Raw genomic sequence first — 22,546 nt, forward strand, 5'->3', positions numbered from 1 at the left:
GCATTCCTATATGCTAACAGTGAGAAAACAGAAAGATAAATTAAGGAAAAATCTCATTCACCATTACAATGAAAAGAATAAAATACTCAGGAATAAATTTACCTAAAGAAACAAAAGACCTATATATATATATAACTATAAAACACCGATGAAAGAAAGATGACACAAACAGATGGAGAAATATACCATGTTTGTGGATTGGAAGAATCAATATAGTGAAAATGAGTATACTGCCCAAAGTAATCTATAGTGAAAGTGAAGTTGCTCAGTCGTGTCCAACCCTTAGAGACCCCATGGACTGCAGCCCACCAGGCTCCTGTACTGGAGGAGTAGTACAGGCAAGAGTACTGGAGTACTGGAGTGGGTTGCCATTGCCTTCTCCATAATTCAGTGTAATTCCTATCAAGCTACCAATGGTATTTTTCACAGAACTAGAACAAATAATTTCATAATTTGTATGGAAACACACAAAAAAAGAAACCTCAAATAACCAAAGAAATCTTCAGAAAGAAGAATGGAACTGGAGGAATCAATCTGCCTGACTTCAGAATATACTACAAAGCTACAATCATCAAGACAGTATGGTACCAGCACAAGGACAGAAATATAGATCAATGGAACAAAATAGAAAGCCCAGAGATAAATCCACACACCTATGGACATCTTATCTTTGACAATTGAGGCAAAAATATACAATGGAGAAAACACAATTTCTTTAACAAGTGGTGCTGGGAAAACTGGTCAACCACCTGTAAAAGAATGAAACAAGAACACTTTATAGCACCATACACAAAAATAAACTCAAAATGGATTAAAGATCTAAATGTAAGACCAGAAACTATAAAACTCTTAGAGGAAAACAGAGGCAGAACACTCTCTGATGTAAATCACAGCAATATCCTCTATGACCCACCTTTTATTTAATGGAAATAAAAACAAAAATAAACAAATGGGACCCAATTAAACTTAAAAGCTTTTGCACAAGGAAGAAACCTATAAGCCAGGTGAAAAGGCAGCCTTCAAAATGGGAGAAAACAATGGCAAATGAAACAACTGACAAAGAATCAATCTCCAAAATATACAAGCAGCTCATGTAGCTTAATACCAGAAAAATAAATGACCCAATCAAAAAGTGAGTCAAAGAACTAAACAGACATTTCTCCAAAGAAGAGATATAAATGGCTAACAAACACATGAGAAGATGCTCAGCATCACTCATTATCAGAGAAATGCAAATCAAAACCACAATGAGGTACCATCTTACACCAGTCAGGATGGCAGCCATCAAAAAGTCTACAAACAATAAATGCTGGAGAGGGTGTGGAGAAAAGGGAACCCTCTTACGCTATTGGTGGAAATGTAAACTAGTACACTGTTCTATGGAGAACAGTTTGGAGACTCCTTAAAAACTGTAAATAGAACTGCTGTATGATGTAGAAATCCCACTGCTGGGCATACACACTGAGGAAACCAGAATTAAAAGAGTCACACGTACCCCAGTGTTCATTGCAGCACTGTTTACAATAGCCAGGGCATGGAAGCAACCTGGATGTCCATCAGCTGATGAATGGATAAGAACGTTGTGGTACATATACTCAATGCAGTATTACCAGCTGTAAAACAGAATGCATTTGAGTCAGTTCTAATGAGGTGGTTAAAACTGGAGCCTATTATACAGAGTGAAGTAACTCCTTGAAAGAGAAACACCAATACAGTATATTAATGCAAATATGTGGAATTTAGAAAGATGGTAATGACAACCCTATATGCAAGAGAGCAAAAGAGACACAGATGTAAAGAACAGACTTTTGGACTATGTGGGAGAAGATGAGAGTGGGATGATTTGAGAGACTAGCACTGAAATATGTATATTACCATATGTAAAACAGATGACCAGTGCAAGTTCAATGAACAAAGCAGTGCACTCAAAGTCAGTGCTCTGCTCTGGGGCAGCCCAGAGGGATGGGGTAGGGAGGGAGGTGTGAGGGGCGTTCAGAATGGGGGGATACATGTACACCCATGGCTGATTCATGTTGATGTATGGCAAAAATCACCACAATATTGTAAAGTAATTAGCTTCCAATTAAAATAAATTAATAAAAATCTAGACTTTTCATTATCTCTTATACCACGCACCCAAGGTGCCAAGAAAATCTCCTAGCTCTATTGCCAAAACAAACCAGAATCCATCAACATCTCACTATCTCCTACACCAACGCTCTGTCTGAATTACCAATGTATATATGCTCTTTCTCCCTTCTTTCCCCCTACTCCTTTGCCAACCTTCCTTCTTCATATTTTTAAGCATTGCTAGGCACTAAGCTCAGTGCTTAATATGTATTGCTGTGTTTAATCCTAGCAACAACTTTACAAAGGCAACATTATTATAATCTTTTTACACATGAGGAAAATGAGGTTGATAAAACTAAGTAGTCCAAAACAAAAGAACTGAAGAAGTGATGGAGCCAAGATTTTACTGAAGAGCATCTGCTTTATTAAATTCCTTTGTCATCCTCCTCCTCTTCTATGTGCTTCTAGCAATTTGTGCCAGCTTCTCTTTCCATGCTGGGCTTCCCTGGTGGCTCAATGGTAAAGAATCCACCTACAATGCAGAGATGTGATTTCAATCCCTGGGTGAGAAATATCCCCTGGAGGAGAGCATGGCAACCCACTCCAGTATTCTTGACTGGAGAGTCCCATGGACAGAGGAGCCTGATGGGCTACAGTCCATAAGGTCGCAAAGAGTCAGACACGACTAAAGCAACTAAGCACTCACACATGCTCTTTCTGCGCCATTGCCATTATTGCACCCAAGGGTCAATGTCTGTGTATTTGACTGTCTGCCCCACTAGGAAATTGGAATCAAGAGAAGAAACTAATATTAATAACAGGTACCATTTTTCGAATATCTTCCATGCATTATAAAATTGTACCAGGAACTGTTCTCCGTGCTGGGGATACAGTGATGAACAAAACAGAAAAAGATTCTGTCCTTAAGGAATTTGCATTTTGGTAGAGAATGAGATCACAAAATTTACAAACTTATTTATACTACATCAAGAGACGATAAGGACACAGATACAGGCAGGGTGTTCGATGTGGTGATGGGGGTGAATGGAAGTCTCTTCTGAGTCCTTCTAATTTTTACTGAAACAGGAAGCAAAGCTGTCAGCTAAGCATGAGTAGAAGGAGGAAGTGTGGGAAGACTGAGGATAGAGAACAGGATAAACAGTCAGCTAGGGGAGTATGGGATAGAGTTAACCATAGATTAAGAAGTATGCAATAAAATCCATCATCATGGCATGTTTTCGTCCAGCCACAATCAGCTGCTCTGGTTCAAGCGCAGTTAGGTGCACGATGTCAAGTTCTTTCAAGACACGATCTCATTTAAATTTCCCCACAATTCAGCAGATTATTTCCACCCTGTATTTTCAGTGAAGAAATTGAACTGAGAGAATATATCACTTTCTGAAGGTCACACAGACAGAAAGTGTCAGAATTCCAACTCAAATCCAGATCTGTCGCCCTCAAACCTTTGACACAAAGTCCCTATCAAATTGGACCTGCATCTCATTTCTACTTAAGTACTTAGTACATTCTCAGTGAACTAGCTTCAGAAATGAGGACTTGGCTGAGGGGCAATTCTTACATGCTTTGGCTGACTGAAAAGTTTTAAGCTGAGTCAACAGACTTGAGACTGCCAAAACAAGGTTAATTAGATTTAGGCTGTATGAATAAAAATGTAGTAGCGACCCCACTGTGTAGGTATAGCCAGAGGACACCTGTAGTAGTGTATCTGATCTGAGACACCCAGGCTGTTATAGAGCATCAGCAAACTTGAAACCATCAACAAGAGGAGAGCAGAGAGGATGGTAGGGAGCCATATGGGGCTTGGGAGCCATAAAACGTGAAAAATATGGGTGAGAAAGGGGCTATTTATTTAGCCTCGGAAAGAAAAACTCCGTTCAGTAACTGTCTTTATACCTTCTCCACGACTGCCATATTCAGTGTGATTCTGGAGCACTGAGTTAGCGCCTCAAAGAAGGTGACAGAGGTAGACGTGACTCTATGTAAGGAAGAAGATTGTGTCATTTGGAGCCGACTAGAACCAGAGTAGGTTGCCCCATAAGGAGATGTGTGCTGTGCAATGAAAAGCCATCAAGAGGGTGCTCTACAACCTTTCCAAGGACGTCAAAGGGGATACTTAAAATAATGACAGAGGGTAAAATTGAATTTTCGGTTTGCACTGCCAACGCAAAGGAAGTCTGAGATAATAATCTTCCTTCTTGACATCCTTCAGTGCTTGTTATCCTTCAACGAGTTTTTTCTGAATATCCGGAGTTCAGTTCTTCGTGTAGTATCCCAGCTCTGACTTAGCATCAGCTGTGTGATGTTGCTTCACTTACCTAAGATACTGATGCCTGTCTCATCTATAAAACGGGAACCGTATTAGAACCTCTGTTATGCGGTTGTTTAAGGATTACATGCGTCACTCCATGTAAAGTGCTTAGAAAGTGCCTAGTAAGTGTGTTATCTTCTGTTTTTGTAAATGTTTTTTACACTGTCCTTTAGTGCTTTTTCATAATTTCCTGTGTTTTTGTTTTCTCCAACTGTATGGTCACTCTTGTCATAGGGTTGCTGCTGCTGCTGCTGCTAAGTCACTTCAGTCGTGTCTCACTCTGTGCAACCCCATAGACGGCAGCCCACCAGGCTCCCCCGTCCCTGGGATTCTCTAGGCAAGAACACTGGAGTGGGTTGCCATTTCCTTCTCCAATGCATGAAAGTGAAAATTGAAAATGAAGTCGCTCAGTCGTGTCCAACTCCTAGCAACCCCATGGACTGCAGCCTATAAGGCCCCTCTGTCCATGGGATTTTCCAGGCAAGAGTACTGCAGTGGGGTGCCATTGCCTTCTCCGGTCATAGGGCTAAACATATATAATATACCAGGTACCTAATAGTCCAAAACAAAAATGAATTTCCCTTCTTTCAAGCAACTTATAAACTTATTTATACATTCTTAAGGAGACTTTTCAAGTTTGGTGAGATTATCACCTACAGGAAAGGTCTTATGGATTTCTCTATCTTTTAAAATGCTAAAGGGTGCTCAGATACTGTCTTCTTTTGGGTTGCTTCCAATTTCCATTCATCATTAGGAAATAAGCAAATATTTTATTTAAGATACAGAACATAGTAGTTTTCTGAAAATCTATTGAATGCTAGCCCTGCGCTGTACACCAGGAGGAGAAAGAGTTAGGGGCAACAGCTAGGAGGAAATAAAGATAAATGACAGGATCCCTATAGTTTGCAAGGACCTTGCACTCTAGTGAGAGACATAGAGATGAGGACCCACCTAACCCACCCTTGCTTACCTTTATACTTCATCTGCGACACCCACATCTGTCTAGTGCGTCCTAGCCTCAGTGACTTTGAGTTCCTCCAATAAGCTAAGAGATCACCCCTCTTCCTATAGTCTTTCCTATTTGGACACTTTCTCTGCCCTTTGCATGACTGACTTCTCTCACCTCTCAGGATGCAGCTTAAATAGCATCTTTTCAGTTAGACCTTTCTTATCTGCCATGTCTAAATACGGTCTCCATCCCACTTCCAATGATTTTTTGTCAATATACCCTATTTGTTATGCTCATAGCACTTGCTACAATGTTTAGTTTTATGTATTTATTTCTTTGCTTCCTTATTTATTCACCTTTTCCCTCCCAAGGGCAGTGATCACATCTATTTTTATTCACTAACATGCTCTCTTTCACGTAGCCAAGTCTTTCAACAAACACGTACAGAGTAAATGAAAGATCCTTTCAGCACAGTGTGGTGAGCACTGGGACTGAGGTGTGTATGGTGCTAGGCACCACAGAAGACAGCCATCCTAGCCCAGTCTTGCAGATCCCAAAGGAGGGCATCACAGAGGCTGTCACGGCCGCATCAGTGCTCCTAAGCGCTCTTCTCATACATGCCAACAGCTTCCTATCCCAAGCCTGCCATGCTCCTGGAGGGTCCTCTCGCCTAAGGGAGCCTGCTTGGCCAACACACAGAGAAGGCCAGGAGACCCAGGAAAGAATCCCCAGGAACGAACCCCCAGGAACAGCTCTCAACCAGTAAGTGGTGGGTGTTGGTAGCCTGTGCATCTCAGCTCCCTTGGCTCTGGGTAGGAGAACTCTGAACGTGAAGTATGGTCTACAGCATTGCCATGCGGTCCAGCAGTGCTGAGTGCCGCTGCAAAACCTTACCTTGTTCACCTGAAACTATCACAACACTGTTATTTGGCTATACTCCAATATAAAATAAAAAGTTTTTTAAAAAACCCATCCAGAGGTCTGCTTCCCTTTCTTACTTCCCCACCTCCTATTGGTGCCTCCTTAGTAAATTGTTGTTTATTTGCTCAGTCATGTCTGACTGTTTGCAACCCCAGGGATTGAAGAACGCCAGGCTTCTCTATCCTTCACCATCTCCCAGAGGTTGCTCAGACTCATGTCCATTGAGTTCATGATGCCATCCAACCATCTCATCCTCTGCTGCCCCTTTTCCTCTAGCCCTCAATTTTTCCCAGCATCAGGGTCGTTTCTAATGAGTCAGCTCTTTGCATCAAGTGGCCAAAGTATGGGAGCTTCAGCATCAGTCCTTGCAATGAATATTCAAGACTGATTTCCTTTCGGATTGACTGGTTTGATCTCCTTGCTGTCCAAGAGACTCTCAAGAATCTTCTCCAACACCACAGTTCAAAAGCATCAGTTCTTTGGCACTTCATGGTCCAACTCTCACCTTAGTAAGTTGCTTGCATTCAAATCCTCATCTTAGGGTCAGCTTCTGGAAGATTTCAATCTAAAAGGGGACAAATGACCAAGATCTTGAAAGGCAGGTTGGGTCACTAGACAAGAGACAAGGATGCCCTTTCCAAAAAGGTCAGCAAGTCCTTGGTGCAGAAAAGAGAATTAAAGCCCTATTTCCACTCAGGGGCCTTTCCCCTCCTGGGGATCAGATTTGGTTTATGGTTGAAGCCCTGCAAGATATCTACAGGAAAAGATAGTAAGCCATCAGCTGATCCTTAGCACATGAGATGAGCTGTTTCAGACAGTTGTTTCAGACACAGTTCTGTACAGGTGAACAGAAGGTCCTAAATTCATAAAATAACACACTGTAACCCTGCACACTGCATTCACGAATCTTCAACTGAAGAGCTTCTTTGTGTCTTTTTCTTTTTTGAAAAACAAGTCAGGATTCAGGAATGTGAGGTTTAACCCTGAAAAGCAAGCCTTATACAAATGGTTCCTTGAAAGCCAGCATGTAGCCTGTGCATAAATTTTATGATGTGTGAAGCACATGTTCAAGGAAGTATTTATTAGTAAGGCCATAATTTAAATTAGAAAGGGTGGTTCATGCCTTAAATATTCCGTCATTTTCCACACTGTTTATGTATCCAGACCCAAGTGTGAAATTTAAGTTTGCTTTCCATGTATTCACCTGACAAATGATTTCTTCTAGGCCAATGTGTTTTCATATGGTCCCCGGTGGTGAGGTTTTGTGGTTGGGGGAGATTGGGAAAATGCTTCTAAATTACCTTTTCAGCATCAGAGTTTCTGTTCAGATATCATCGGACCTACACATAGATCATAGAATGATCTTATTGGTTGGATTTATTAAGATGAAATTTATTTCTCCTGGAAAACTAGAGTATTTTATATTGAGGATGTTATGATGAATTTGGAAACTGGTTAGTCACAATGCTGTCCCTGAAAATTACACTTGCCGTTACCGAGTCTATCATTGGCTCATATCAGGACACAGATTCTATGATGGGCTGTGGCCCTTGGTCACTGATTTTTGCAAAGTGGCTGCCTAGGTCCACCAAAATAGAAGCTATAGTTGGAAACTATAAACTTTGTAGAACTTGAAAGGTACTGTGACCAACCACTGATAGTAAAATCCTATGAATGTGAAATTATTTATAGTACAGATTGATGCTTATATTAACAGCCTTGCTTTATCTTTAGTCTTTATGTGAACATGGTTAACTTTCCACATGTAAAGAGTAACATATTTATTGAAAGAATATAATTCATTTTCTATGAGTTAGATAAGAATAGTGTATATTGTGTGTGTATGTCCATGTGTGTTTGACAGCATGTGTGTGTTACTCTATAACAGGAAAATGACTCACGTAGAAACAAAAATTCATTATAATATGCTATAAATATATTTCAATGTATATAGTGTGTACCCTAAGCAGTCCTTCTTGAATCCACAAAGTTTTCAAAATACGAAAGTTTTTTAAACATTTACATCTTGTGAAAGTGTTTTTTCCATCTCTATTTATTACATTTCCTTGCTACACAGTCACCAAAACTCTCTGGAAAGTGATAACGGCCTTAAGTAAAACCACTGGCATGCATCACTGACTTATATTGGCATAAATTTTTTAAAAAGAAGCTAGCTGATTTTTAAGCCTTGGTTCATTTCAGAAAAGCAGTGAATAGCAATGCTGTTGTAGAGTTGTGCCATGAAACCTAGTTGTAAAGTTTTTTCTGCATTGAAAGTCCTGACTGGGAGCCAAGGTTTATCTTTAAACACTCATGCTTGAACATGTCCAGATGAAGTGTTTCTAATTGTAACTTGCCCTGCTTTACTTCTCATCCAAAAAGTAGATTTTCCGTGTAAAGGATAGAGTAAGCTGTGAACATTCAGACATAGGACTTAAAAATACATGTGACAACAGTATTTCAAGGCATCAAATGTTTATTTTCTGTGTAGTTGCTAAAATTACAGACTTTGGAATTAGTCACCTGAATTTGCTTAACTAGTCTGCAAATCGTTAGCTGCGAGACTCAGCTCTCTGTTCCCTTCTCTGTAGGATGGGAACATTAAAACCATCATAGCATTCCTATAAACCTTATGATGTATATTTATTATGGATTTTCAAAAAATAATGCATGGAGAGCACCTTGGACTGCAGCTAACTCTAGAAAGTATTCAGCAAATATCAATTGTTATATTATGTATTTTCTTAGTTTGCAATGCACTATTGACTATCCCAGACTCCTTGCATAAACTCATTGCATAGTTAACATATGACCTTCAAGGCAAATATTAGTATGGTTATTTTATAAATTAAGAGATGGAAGATCAGAGAAAAGACAAAGAAACAAGCTGGTAAGAGGCAATATGACTGAAGCTCAAGTCTCTTTCGCTCCATGTCCTTTATTCTATTCATGTGCTATTTCATATAGTATCAGTTACATGTGGCTATTTAAATTAAAGTTTTTGTGTGTGTGCTCAGTTGTGTCTGACTCTTTGCTAGTCCATGGACTATAGCCCACCAGTCTCCTCTGTCCATAGAATTTTCCAGGCAAGAATACTGGAATGGGTTGAGATTTCCTACTCTAGGAGATCTTCACAACCCAGGCACCAGACCCATGTCCTTTGTGCCTCGTGCATTGGCAGGCGGATACTTTACCACTGTGCCACCTAGGAAGCCCAAATCAAAGTTTAAGTCAGTTTGAATTAAATAAAGATAAAATCTCAGTCCCTCAGTTCCACTATCCGTATGCCAGGTCTCAATATGCACATATTGTTAGCAGCTACAGTACTGGGTGGTACAGATAGAAAATAGTTCCAGCATCTCAGAAAGTTCTGCTTGACAATGCGGCAGTCTGGACCTTACTATCTCTCCAGGCTTGTTTTCTCTCAATAGAGATTTTTCTTTTAAATATTATAACAAGGCTCATCAATAAATTACTTAACCCTTTGTAATAAAGACATCACACATTGCTGTAGATGACCATGTAGACCACAGCTAATCCATCTAGCAGTCTATACAGGAATGAAAAATTTGCTCTTAGCCAGATTATTACAGTGCCCAAGATCTGAGAACCCCTCAGCCATAGTTTAGATGATCTTTCTATCCAATAATAAGGACCCATAGTGATGGGATACCCTAAAGCCAATATGAAAATCTCATCTACCTCTAATACTCTATGGACTTACAGTTTTCATTTGGAGCTCAATAAGCTTAAAGTTGTTTTCAACATTTTTTAAGATTCTAGATGTAGTACACTTAGGTGTAAGGTTTGGAAAGAGGAGATAGTGATTTATCATTTTTGTCTTTAACACTGATATTTTGCCCAGGAAATTTTTCCCTTTATGGGAAGCCAAATGACTTTTCTATCTAGGTAGCCAATAAGCAGTACTTATGACATGTATCACCTTCTTTTCACAGATCTTCATGATGGGTATCAAATATTACAATCTGGAGACTGTAAATGCAAAGGGCAAATAGGAGTGGCAAAGCAAAAAACCATAAAATCCAATATTCAAAAGTCAAGCAGATCTCTTCTTTGAATAGAAGCTCTTTCATATAAATCCAACTCTTGTTAGAGAGCACAGTGGTACAGCTCAAGCATGCTGGGCCCATAAAAACCAGCTCTGTTTGATTTTAGCAGAAATACCTGAGGCATAAGGGACAGACATGGGGAACTTCACGTGTTTAAAAGAATCACTGGCATCATAGAAGGAACATTAATAAGGGATCAGAAGATCTGTTATCTCCACAATATTTTGAATGTACTTCAACTATAAGTTCAGTCGCTCAGTCGTGTCCGACTCTTTGAGAGCCTATGAATTGCAGCACGCCAGGCCTCCCTGTCCATCACCAACTCCCAGAGTTCACTCAGACTCACGTCTATTGAGTCAGTGATGCCATCCAGCCATCTCATCCTCTGTCGTCCCCTTCTCCTCCTGCCCCCAATCCCTCCCAGCATCAGAGTCTTCAACTATAGCATCCAACAAATTGTGTTATTTTGTTTGGTTTGTCACCTATGAGTCTGTCTAATCCATACTGTTGCAGGTGGCTTATCTTCACTATTTTACTGCTTTTATTTATTTTTTATCAATTTTTATTATATTTGCTTTACAACATATTGTGTTTTAATGGTCAGCGTCCACGTCCAAGTCTTCCATAAGCCACAAGTTCCTAAAGACTTCCTGCCTATCACAATGTATCTCAATATAGTACAATATTAGGCTTATTGAGGGCTTCCCTGGTGGCTAAGTCAGTAAAGAATCCGCCCACAATGCAGGAGACCCAGGTTCAATCCCTGGGTCAGGAAGATCCCTTTGAGAAGGAAATGGCAACCTACTCTAGTATTCTTGCCATAAGAAATCCCATGGACAGAAGAGCTTGGTGGGCTACAGTCCATGGGGTCGCAGAGTCAAATACAACTTAGCAACTAAACCACTACCACCAAACACCACCATCAGGCTTATTGAAAAAACAAACCAACAAAAAATTATTGGGTAGCTAATCGAATCAAGAAAGACCAATAATGTGTTTTACACCCTCCACCCACCAAAAAAATTATGATTATATTCCGAGTCATTCTAATCTCATTATTACCACTTTAGCCAGCCTGCTCTGGAAAAACAACACAGCCCATCTTTTCCTCCCCCTGGACAGCTTTTGCTGACTCCCATGAACAAGTTGACCCCAGAGAAAGCTTCTTATCAGTTGAAATAAGAGAAAGGAAGGGCAGTTCCTACCATGGCAAACACCGCCCTCCTTTCCCCAACCCCCAGGGATAGGCATGGGCTGTTCTAACACATCATTCTCATTTTCTATCTATTTGGAATTGAGTAATTTAACTTGGCTGTTAAAAATGCACAGTATTTCAAGGCTATTTCTAAGCAATGTCCAGACAGAGAAGCCCTAAGGACATATGTATCAAGAACATCCACAGGCTAAACATTCTCTTGACAAAGTGCTATGATGAGTACCAGTCATGGGTATTGCACAGCGGCAGGCAGAAAGCCTGAGTACACTGGCCTGGCTCCACGGAAGAAGAGCTGGTAATTTGAGTATTTCTAATATGATTGAACTTTAGTCTGTTCCATGATAGCTCAAAGGTCAGCTTCAATGAACTAGTTCCTTCTCTGAAGTTCTCATTGTATGTTAAAAACAGTGTTTTTAACACTGGTTTCTCCCTTTTCATAATTCACAGAGTATCAATACTGGGGCTCAGAGTTCCAGCTGCCTACTCTGGATTTTGAAGATGTTTTAAAAGATGATGAGCACGCATACAGGTGGCTCTCCAGCCTCAAGAAGGTCGGCATCGTGCGACTCACAGGAGCAGCTGACAAACGAGGAGAAGTTTTAAAACTCGGGAAAAGGATTGGTTTCCTTTATCTCACATTTTATGGGTGAGTTACCAAATAGTTGGTATTCTGCCATGACAGAGAGAGTTGGATATATTTCTCAGGCAGGGGACTCTTTTGATTAATGATATAAAAATGTCTACACTGTTTTGAACAGGAAGTAAAATGAGAATCTAAAAAGTGGGATTTCTCTGAGCATGACTGGAATGACATCAGACACCAAAGATAGGGTAGTTAAAGGGGGAGGATTCTTTAGCTAAGGCCACCACAACAGAATATCACAGATTGGGTGGCTTAAACAGCTGAAGTTTATTTCCTCCCAGTTCTGAAGGCTGAAGTCCAAGATCAAGGTCTTGGCAGCTATGGGCTTCCCAGGTGATGCAATGGTAAAAAGTCTACCTCCAGTGTAGGAGATGAAGGAGATTTGGATTTGATCCCTGGGTTGGGAAGATTCCCCTGGAGAAGGAAATGGCAACCCACTCCAGTATTCTTGCCTGGGAAATCCCATGGACGGAGGAGCCTGGTGGGCTACACTCCACAGGGTCACAAAGAGTGAGACACAACTGAGTGGCTGAGCACGCACATACACTGGCAGGTGTGGTTCTTGGTGAACGCTCTCCTCCTGACTTCCGGTTGGCTGCTTTCTCACTGTATCTTCATGTGGCCTTTCCTCTGGGTATCTGTTCTCTTGGTATCTCTTCCTTTATAAGGACATTAGTCCTATTGGACTAGGGCTCCACCTTTGAGATTTCATTTAACCTGGAGTTCCCTGTCAGTCCAGTGATTAGGACTCCATGCTCTCACTTTAGAGGGCCTGACTCAATCCCTGGTCAAAATATATATATATATATTTCTTTTCACCTTAATCACCTCCTTAAAGGCTCTTACTCCAAATATAGTCACATTGAAGGTTAACACTTCATCATATGAATTTGAGGAGGACACTATTCAGTCCATAACACGTGAGCTAGAAGACTATTTCTACAACATGTTTTAAAAATATTCAGCTTTACAAAAGTGAAAGTTGATTAAGTTTTACCTCACAAAAGTTGGTGCAAAATTAAGCTGGGCCCTGAGGAAGTGAAACCAGCCAGCATATGTGTTAGATAAAACTAAGGAGCAGAAAATTAAGTCTATACACTTTAGCAAGTAACAGGAAATATTATAATTGATTTTAACTTTGGAACAAAAGGTCATTTGCATAAGAATTGCCTGGAAGGTAACATTAAGTATGGATGATAAAACACTAACAACGGGAAACACTTATCTGGAAATGGGGGCATTCATTAGGGTAAGCCTGTCATTTGAGATAAATACACTTATTCCTGGGCTCAGAGTAGAGGGCACTAAAAGCGAAAAGGACCTTCAAAAGGCAAAGGTCACAGGCTGGTAGCACACAGGCAGTATTCAGATGTGTTTTGTTTGGCCCACATAACGTTGAAAGAAAATGAAGTTAGTCATCTCCCATCAAAAACTGGGAGAGTTTACATTAAATATGGGTCTGACTTTTCTTGAAAAATCAAATATAGCAACAACTGAGCTTAACCCCCTGCTTGCCAACAACCTGCAGGATGTATATATATATATATATACATACAAGGCTGAATCCTGAAGCGAGCACATTCTCACACTCCAGTTTTACACATTCTGTCCCCACTCCTGCCTCAGACCTGCAAGGCCCTGCCAGTCTTTGACTTTGCCCTAGGTCAGCTAATTGAGAGCAAGACCTCATCTGCAGGTAATCAGAAATTCAAAAATCTCCAATCAGACTTCTCTGGTGGTACGGGGATGAGAATCTGCCTGCCAACGCAGGGGACACGTTTTTTAATCCCTGGCCCGGGAAGATCCCACATGCCATGGAGTAACTTAGCCCACGTGCCACAACTACTGAGCCTGCACTCTAGAACCCAGGAACTGAAACTGTAGAGCCACGTGCCTCATCTGCTGAAGCTTGTGTGCCCTAGGGCCCGTGCTCCACAACAGGAGAAGAAACTGCTATGAGAAACTCACGCATCACAACAAAGAGTAGCCCCCACTCACTGTAACTACAGAAAAACAAGTGAACAGCAGTGAAAACCCAGAGCAGCCAAAAATAAAACAAATTTAAAAGTTTAAAAAATATTCAGTCCCCAGTGATTTGAACATGTTTATTCATGGCAGAGGACTATCACGTTTAAGCTTGAATTACCTACCCTCCATTCCCACCCCAGGAGGTTACTTTTACTATCGGCAAATTTGTTGTACAAAATTTTTATCTGCTCTACATCTGCAAGAATTGAAGCTGCCTTTAGAGATAACTAACCAGGCATTGGAAAAGACTCTGATGCTGGGAGGATTGGGGGCAGGAGGAGAAGGGGACGACAGAGGATGAGATGGCTGGATGGCATCACCGACTCGATGGACATGAGTTTGGGTGAACTCTGGGAGTTGGTGATGGACAGGGAGGCCTGGTGTGCTGCGATTCATGGGGTCGCAAACAGTCGGACATGACTGAGCGACTGAACTGAACTGAACCAGGCCTGACCCTGCTTCGCTTCTGAGATCAGATGAGATTGGGTGCATTCAGATGGTAAAGAGTCTGCCTGCAGTGTGAAAGACCTAAGTTCTATCCCTGGGTTGGGAAGATCCCCTAGAGAAGGAAATATTCTTGCCTGGAATTGCACTCCAGTATTCTTACCTGGAAAATCCCATGGATGGCAGAGCCTGGCAGGCTACAGTCCATTGGGTCGCAAAGAGTCAGACACAACGGAGTGACTTCACTTTAGAGATAACAGCAGTTAAAACAGACAAAGGAGAAAGAGTCTTGAAATTATTAACAGCTTCGACTGTATTATTTGTTCTTTATTTTTCACAACTTTTTGAAATAGATGTTATCTCTGAGTTCCTTTCGGAAGCTGGGGCCCAGAGAATTAAACTATACCCCCAAGGTCCTACAGATAGTAAGTAAGGAGCCAAAGCTAGAATCTGGGTCTGTTCAAGCCCTGGGCTTCCTAATCTACCTCGCTAGCAATAACAATACGAAGGAAGAACATGGAATAGATGCTTTCAGGCACTGGAGGTAAACAGACCACTTCAAAACCAATCTTTTCTATGTTGTTTTACTTCATTTTTACTGGCTGACACCAGACTTTTGCATTGATGCCAACACATTTCATAATTTCATTATAGTGGCCAAATTTGGGGGCTCTGTTATGCTTGCCTAACTCCCTCCCCCATCCATCACACTAAGGGTCAGATTCTTGGTCCTGATTTATGGCTTGGGTTTTGTTTTGTTTGTCAAAGTCTTAATAACTCAGCCACTGATCTCATATTGAGCAATTTACTGGAATAAATACTAAAGGTTTGTTGTCCAAACAAATCAGACTTCCTACTACTATTCCACTTCCTTTGTCCAAGATCTTTGCATCTGACCAAATTGTGTGTGTGCAAGGTCGTGTCCGACTCCACGCGAGTCCCCTGTGGACTGTAGACTGCCAGGCTTCTCTGTTCATGGAATTCTCCAGGCAAGAATATTGGAGTGGGTTGCTGTGCCCTCCTCCAGGGGATATTCCCAACCTAGGGATCGAACCTGCATCTATTATATCCCCTGCATTGGCAGGCAGGTTTTTTACCAGTAGTGCCACCTGGGACGCCCTGACCAAATAGGTTGCCTACTAAATGTCACCTTCAGCAGATTTCTTCCCTAAGTCTCTCCAACTATACCACGCTCCAGGACATGCCTTTCTTTCTACTTTACTTCTTCTTCCACTAATGATAACCAAAATCTCTATTTTGCTTTTTTTTTTTTTTTTTGTAATTTCTAATCCCCAACTTCAAGAACTTACAGAAAACAATTTTGCTGTTGCTGCTATTGTTGTTGTAGCTTAGATTTTGTTTGCTTATTTGCTTTGGGAGGGGGGTTGTCAACAGAATGAGAAAACTAATGTTTTCCCCAAAGTTATTTGCCTTTTCTATATTGAAGTTAGGGTAACATGAGATTTTTAAAAAGAAGAGATATTTAGGACAATGTTTCTCAACCTAGGCTGCACAGTGGAATAGCCAATTTTAAAAAAAAAAAAAAAAAATCTGAGTCCCATCTCCAGAGGATTTTTTTTTTTTTTAAACAAGACTTGATTTGGCCTGGGTAGCAGGAATTTTAAAACTCAGCAGGTGATACTCATTTGCATCAAAGGTCTTAAGCCTCTGGTTGAGAGGAAGGGTAGTTCAAGAGAAGGCAGGTCTCAGTTGATATAGAGCTTGGGTTCTTTACAACCTCTGAATTCTCACAATTATGTAACTAAACAGAGCTTGTCATGTTCCTCTTGGTACTGTGCTAATGCCTGGACATGACTTAACTTTATAACATAATCAGTAGCTGCCTCATACAGGGTCTCTCCCTTTCATATCTTTATTTCTCTACTGGCCTTACTCTTGTTTGAAAAATAACTGGTTGGTGAGCAAATGGAAAGAATGAATGAAGGCAATAAATAATGGAGACGAGGCACTGCCGAGAGTATGAGAGGGACAGAGAAAGGAAAACGGGGAAAGTTAAAGGGAAACTTTGCTTTCCGGGTAGATTTTTCAAGGAGCCTCGTTTCTACTCTTACTCACATGCCAAAAACAATAATAGCTTGCTACTTCACACTTGCTTGCCTTGGGAAACTAATACCCACCTAGTACTTTTTCTTTCAAATAGGGTTACTAGTTCAGAAAATTTGAATTGAATGGGTCTAAACTGAGAATTATAGTATCTGATTTGGGGTTCTGACTGTCATCTCTATTCTTATATGATTGGCTGGATAAATAAAAACAGTAGATTCCAGAACTTTGTGTAGTCTTAGTATATAGCAGGCAAGGAATAAATATTTAATGAATAAATTCTCACTAGGTTTAAAAGGACTGTAAAGCAGTAGATGAATGCAATAATTATTAGAGGATTTCATAATTATAAAATCATGTTCACCTGAATCAAAATGGCACCAGCTTTGAGGGTAAAGCTTACATCATGTTCCACGTGTGTATTTTCTCAGATACTTGTCATTTTTTTTAACTGTGCATCACCTAGACAATATTTTTTCATGCAACCGTGTGAAATGCTCAGTAACCTTACTTCCTTAATGATGAAATCTTTCCTGGGAGAAACGAATAAGATTTGGTAAAGATTTGTCAGTTTTGTCAAATATATATACAAGTGGAGCAGTATGTAAAAAGATAACATTTTCAGGAGGATTTAAACCTTTGACTTGGGGCAACATAGTTTTTACAAAGTTAAGGTCAGAAACCTCATCCCATATCCCTGACCCCCACCCCAAAGGAATAAAAATAGCTTTCTGGATCTTTTCTTTATTGAAGAAATCACATGAATTTTATGATATAATTTAACCCAATGGGAAATAGTCATTGTAAATTACATCCCACTGCCACTGTCAAGTTAGAATAAAGCATTCAAGGAAGCATCCCATAGAGTAAATCTGAAAATAAGTATAATCAGTGAATGTCTTGGTTGGTGGTATTGTCCTACACATCCATGAGGCAATTGAATATTTTGCCACGTGCAAAACACCACACCAGCATTTTGTTCTGAGCCAGATTTGGGTTTCTACTTATGAAAAATTATCTTTGGTGATCCTTGTATGTGGTGCTGGTGGTTTAGTCTCTCAGTCATGCCCAACTCTTGCGATCTCATGGACTGACTGTAGCCTTGCCAGCCTCCTCTGTCCATGGGATCCCCAGGCAAGAATACTGGAATGGGTTGACATTTCCTTCTCCAGTTCTTGTATGTGGATGAATGTAAATAGTTGAGTTGACTTCATCTAGATAATGCAGAACAATAAGTGAAAGTTGCTCAGTCGTGTCTGACTCTTTGTGACCCCATGGACTATAGAGTCCTTATAATTCTCCAGGCCAGAGTACCGGAGTGGTAGCCTTTCCCTTCTCCAGGGGATCTTCCCAACCCAGGGACTGAACCCAGGTCTCCCACACTGCAGGCGAATTCTTTACCAGCTGTGCCACAAGGGAAGCGCATAGAACAATACGTATCCCATAAAACCAAGAAACCATCAAGTAGTCCTCGACTTTTGGCATTACAAATGAGGGAACAAGACAGGCAATATATGCCAACAGTAGTTAAAAGGTAGCACAGAGCTAAAGAACGGTGCTCTCCTGGTCTTCTGAAAGCATGGTAATGATGGGGTGATATTCAGCTATTAATACACCAGCTGGAGAGAAGGAAGCCAGGGCTCCTCAAAGTTGCACAGGCTACCAGTGTATAAATAGGTGTGATATTAATACATACGTATTTAATTACAACTGTATAATTCCGTACAGCTCCTTCTCCCCACCACAAGCTAACTCAACATATATGCAAACCATTTTATCCACCAACGAAGCTGGCAAGGGAACAGCTACAGCCATAGTTCTTTTCTCACTTTGCTAGGATTGCTTTCTCCCCTTCATGCTTCACCTTCTTTCTGGCATGCACCTCCCTCACTTTTCCATCTCCCTGCATTAATCCTGTCTACAAACAACCTGTTCCAAGTCCTCCTCTATTTGGGGCTCCTTTTCAGTCTTCCATGCCCTTCTTGCTTGGCCTGCTCATCTTTCTCTTCCTCTATTATAACCACCACTCACACTGCATCTCCCCTTCCTCTAGCAGCCTCTGCGACTCCAGGGGAGAGAACCCTTTTCCCAGCCTCAGCTCTACCAGCCCCTCACTCTCGATCCAGGGCATTAGAAGAAAACAAAATACTAATAAGTACTTTACTCCACTTGCTAGGAGCCAATTTTGCATTCTGAATGGCTTCTCCAGAAAAGAAAGTTGAAAAGTCTCCTCTCTCCCATATATTCATAGCATCTAGTTAGGCATTTTTCTGTTTCCTATAAGAGATTCCATTTTTATGGATAATGCATATAGTGTGGAAAAAAGTGAACTATTCTATTGTAAGATATCACTACTGTTTGTTGGACTGTGGTAATATTTGCTGGTCATTGTCTTTTGAAACTGTAAAATATATGACAACACTGAGAAGTTCAGATGGTCTTCCCTAAAAAGGCAAAAACATAACCTGAGAGTTCCTTCTCTAATTAGTTGGACAACTAATGTGTGTGTGTGACAGAGATGGAATAGGGGAGGAGGATTCAACATCGTATTTTTTAAAGTGTTTACCATTAGCCTCATGTATTAACTAGTTATCTTGCTGTTACTACTAACCAGGACAACCTTTGACAATAAGTTTATCTCATTGCCATTGCTACTGTCATATTGTACTTCTTGCAAGTAGGAATGGTGGCCTTTCTTTAGAACTAGCTTGGTACCTCACACACATCTCTCAGGAAATGTTAATGAAAGGGAATATAAGCTATGATGTTAAGGAATTCCATTTGATTGAGACACCAAAAATTCTTTTTAGCCTTATCGACATTTATCAGTCCTCAGTTAGAAAATTAGCCTCATGAACAACTCACTAGAAAGTCAAGCAGAAGAGAACACAAATTTCAACCTTAGCTAGCAAGATTCCTTTCTAGATCAGAGCCCAAAAGTTCAGTTCTTTCTTCTTTCCAAGAATGTTTTATTTTCTAGCACAAACAAGATGCAATAACACATGCAACAAGGATTAGACTAATAAGAATAATAATACATTTTTCTGGAACAGTAACATCAGGAGTAAAATAAAGATGGTAAGAAAGAAATTAAAAAAAAAAAAAGAAATTGATGGATTATGGTGGTAGCCAAATTTTATCTTGTGGAGACAAGCATGAAAGTGATATAAATATTGAATAAAACTTATAAGGTCACAAACTGTAGTGGAAAAATATGAATATTTTGAAACTCTTCATTTCAAAAAGTTCAGGAAAGAATTAAGGACTACACACCCCAGACCATCTGTATTGCTTTACTGCCCCGAGAGCTGCCCACAGGACCAATAAGAAAACAGAGCTGAATCATGGCTTCACCACTGCCTATTTGTAGGTGAGAAGTTGGTCTAAACTTCTCATGTAATTTCCCAGAGTTCTATCCTTCTCTTCTAGTGAGGACTTGTTTCTCTTTTCTAAGGGAGTGTTTTAATACCTATCAGGCTCTTTGAGGCCTTTGGATGAAAAGTTGCTAGAAAAAATATAAAATGCTACTATTACTGCTGATATTTGCATCTGCATGAGTGTGTTGCATGCAGGCTTCATCAGATGAATCAAAAAATATCAAACAGCAAATGTTTCTGTTGGGCTGTTTGTCAAATACACCAGCCAGGCCAGTTAAGAATTAGCAATACTGAAATGGCCTCTGGGGAAAACAAGTATATCTCCCATCCAGCATCCACTGGATTTCTGCTACCATTTCTGTAAGCCAGCCCAGCAGCATTTCACACATTAACTTGTTTTAGAGATTGAGGATGTATGAGTGAAAATATGATTATTCTTTGGCATTTGGCCCCTTAGAAATTACTCCTACCATTAGTACTCCCTCCAAATCTGACTTTGAAACAGCTACTTGCTTGATGTACATGTTACTAGAAAACATTTCTTAAGTGTGGAGACTGAGCAGGGAAAAGAAAAACAAGTTTACCCATTTTGCTGAAGTTTCTAGCCAAGCAATTGCTTCAGAAAACCACACAGCCCTTCTTGAATAAAAACGGCTTCTGAGTTAGAAAAGACCAACCTAGAAGCAATTCAGACTTGAGAAGAAAACAAAGAAAACTTGTCTGAGCTCTGAATTGAGTTGTAACTTCATCTTACTTTGTGAAAAATTTGCACTGAGATTTCTTAGTGAGTTGTTTTAAATTTAGCACAGTATTTGAGGATGGGAAGGAGGGTATTTAAAATGTGTACTCTTCTGAGTATTAGGGTTTCCTAAGCAGGATAGTATGCTAAGTTGTTTCAGCCATTGTGAATCCCAGTTTATGTTATCATCCAAGAGCCAGTCCCTGGAGTTCCTTCTGTAATATTAGGTTTTGCAGTATGCCAACAGAACCACTTGAGTATGAGGTCATCTCATGAATGAAAGGAAAAATAATTCCTCTGTCTCATGCTCCTTTAGAAATCACTTGAGGAAATTTATACGCTACCCTAATAAAGCAGTTGCTTCTCCACAAGCCCTCTGATCCCCATTACCTCCTTGGTAATACTCTATGATGTCAAGAACGGCAGCTGCTGTTACTGGGATGTGAGAAAATAACTTTCCATTAAGCACTTTTTATGTGCTAAATATTGAACTCCATGCTTTATATCATAATCTTGAATCTTGACAATTCTGATAAGTATCATTATCCCCATTTTAAAGGTAAGGAAACTGAAGCAGAACAATCAGTTGCTAACTCAGGTTTACTTGACTCAGCAGTCTGCAATCTTGCCTGTACACCGTGTTGCTATGGGTGGTTTGTTGTTATTAACATTTTCTCATAGTTCCTAGTGCCATAATAATCATTGACTATCAAATGTGGCTTCTACTCATATTGCAGAGGCAGGAAAGTAATTTGACAGGCCTATGTGGAAAGTCCTCAAACTAAACCATAATGACAGCATCAGAATATTCATTCCTTCCCTTCTTCTCTATTAAGCTCAAATTATAGCCAACTGTTTATGCAAAGGGAAAATGACAATTGACAAAGAATCAGATAACTTGTTACAAGAAAAGATGTTGTTTATATTTTAATCTTTCATATTATTAATTAAACTATCATCCAGTTCTTGCTCTGGTGAAATAAATTAAGCAGCTTTCCATCCCCGCAACACCCCAAAAAAACATTAAATATCCTTAATGTGGAATTCTCATAGATTTTTTTTTTTTTTGCAATGGATTGCATCCTAGGTTTGTCATAATGAAGGCCTTTTGAACTTTGAAGCAAGTTGCTGTAAATGTTTATGTTTTTAAAGGTAGTTGTCGTCTTCCTATCATTTATGTGTGTTCAGTCCTCAGTCATGTCCGATTCTTCATGACCCCATGGACTGCAGCCTGCCAGGCTCCTCTGTCCATGGGCTTTTTTTCAGGCAAGAATACGGGAGTGGGTTGCCATTTCCTCCTCCAGAGGATCTTCCCAACCCAGGAATCAAACCCTCATCTCATTCATTGGCAGGCAGATTCTTTACCAGTAAGCCACCTGGGAAGCCCATCTTCAACTTGATTGTTGAGAGTATTATTAATCTTTAAAAATAGATTATAAAAAAATACTTCTCATGGTAGAATATAATATGGATAGAGAAAAATCACATAAAACAAATGTATAGTTTAAGGAATTACTAAGGCTGCTACTGCTGCTGCTGCTAAGTCGCTTCAGTCGTGTCCGACTCTGTGCAACCCCATGGACGGCAGCCCGCCAGGCTCCCCCATCCCTGGGATTCTCCAGGCAAGAATACTGGAGTGGGTTGCCATTTCCTTCTCCAATGCATGAAAGTAAAAAGTGAAAGTGAAGTCGCTCAG

General features: G+C 40.2%; 1 protein-coding gene across 1 annotated transcript in view; it reads left to right on the plus strand.

The window, feature by feature from the left end:
• BBOX1 (gamma-butyrobetaine hydroxylase 1) overlaps positions 1-22,546 on the plus strand; it is a 63,325-nt gene that overhangs the window by 11,610 nt on the left and 29,169 nt on the right. Inside the window, exon 3 of the mRNA XM_052653317.1 lies at positions 12,003-12,201. Within this exon, the coding sequence (XP_052509277.1) occupies positions 12,003-12,201 (199 nt within the window). The remainder of the gene's footprint in view (positions 1-12,002; positions 12,202-22,546) is intronic.

This window comes from Budorcas taxicolor, chromosome 15, assembly GCF_023091745.1.
Source record: "Budorcas taxicolor isolate Tak-1 chromosome 15, Takin1.1, whole genome shotgun sequence".
Lineage (NCBI taxonomy): Eukaryota > Metazoa > Chordata > Mammalia > Artiodactyla > Bovidae > Budorcas > Budorcas taxicolor.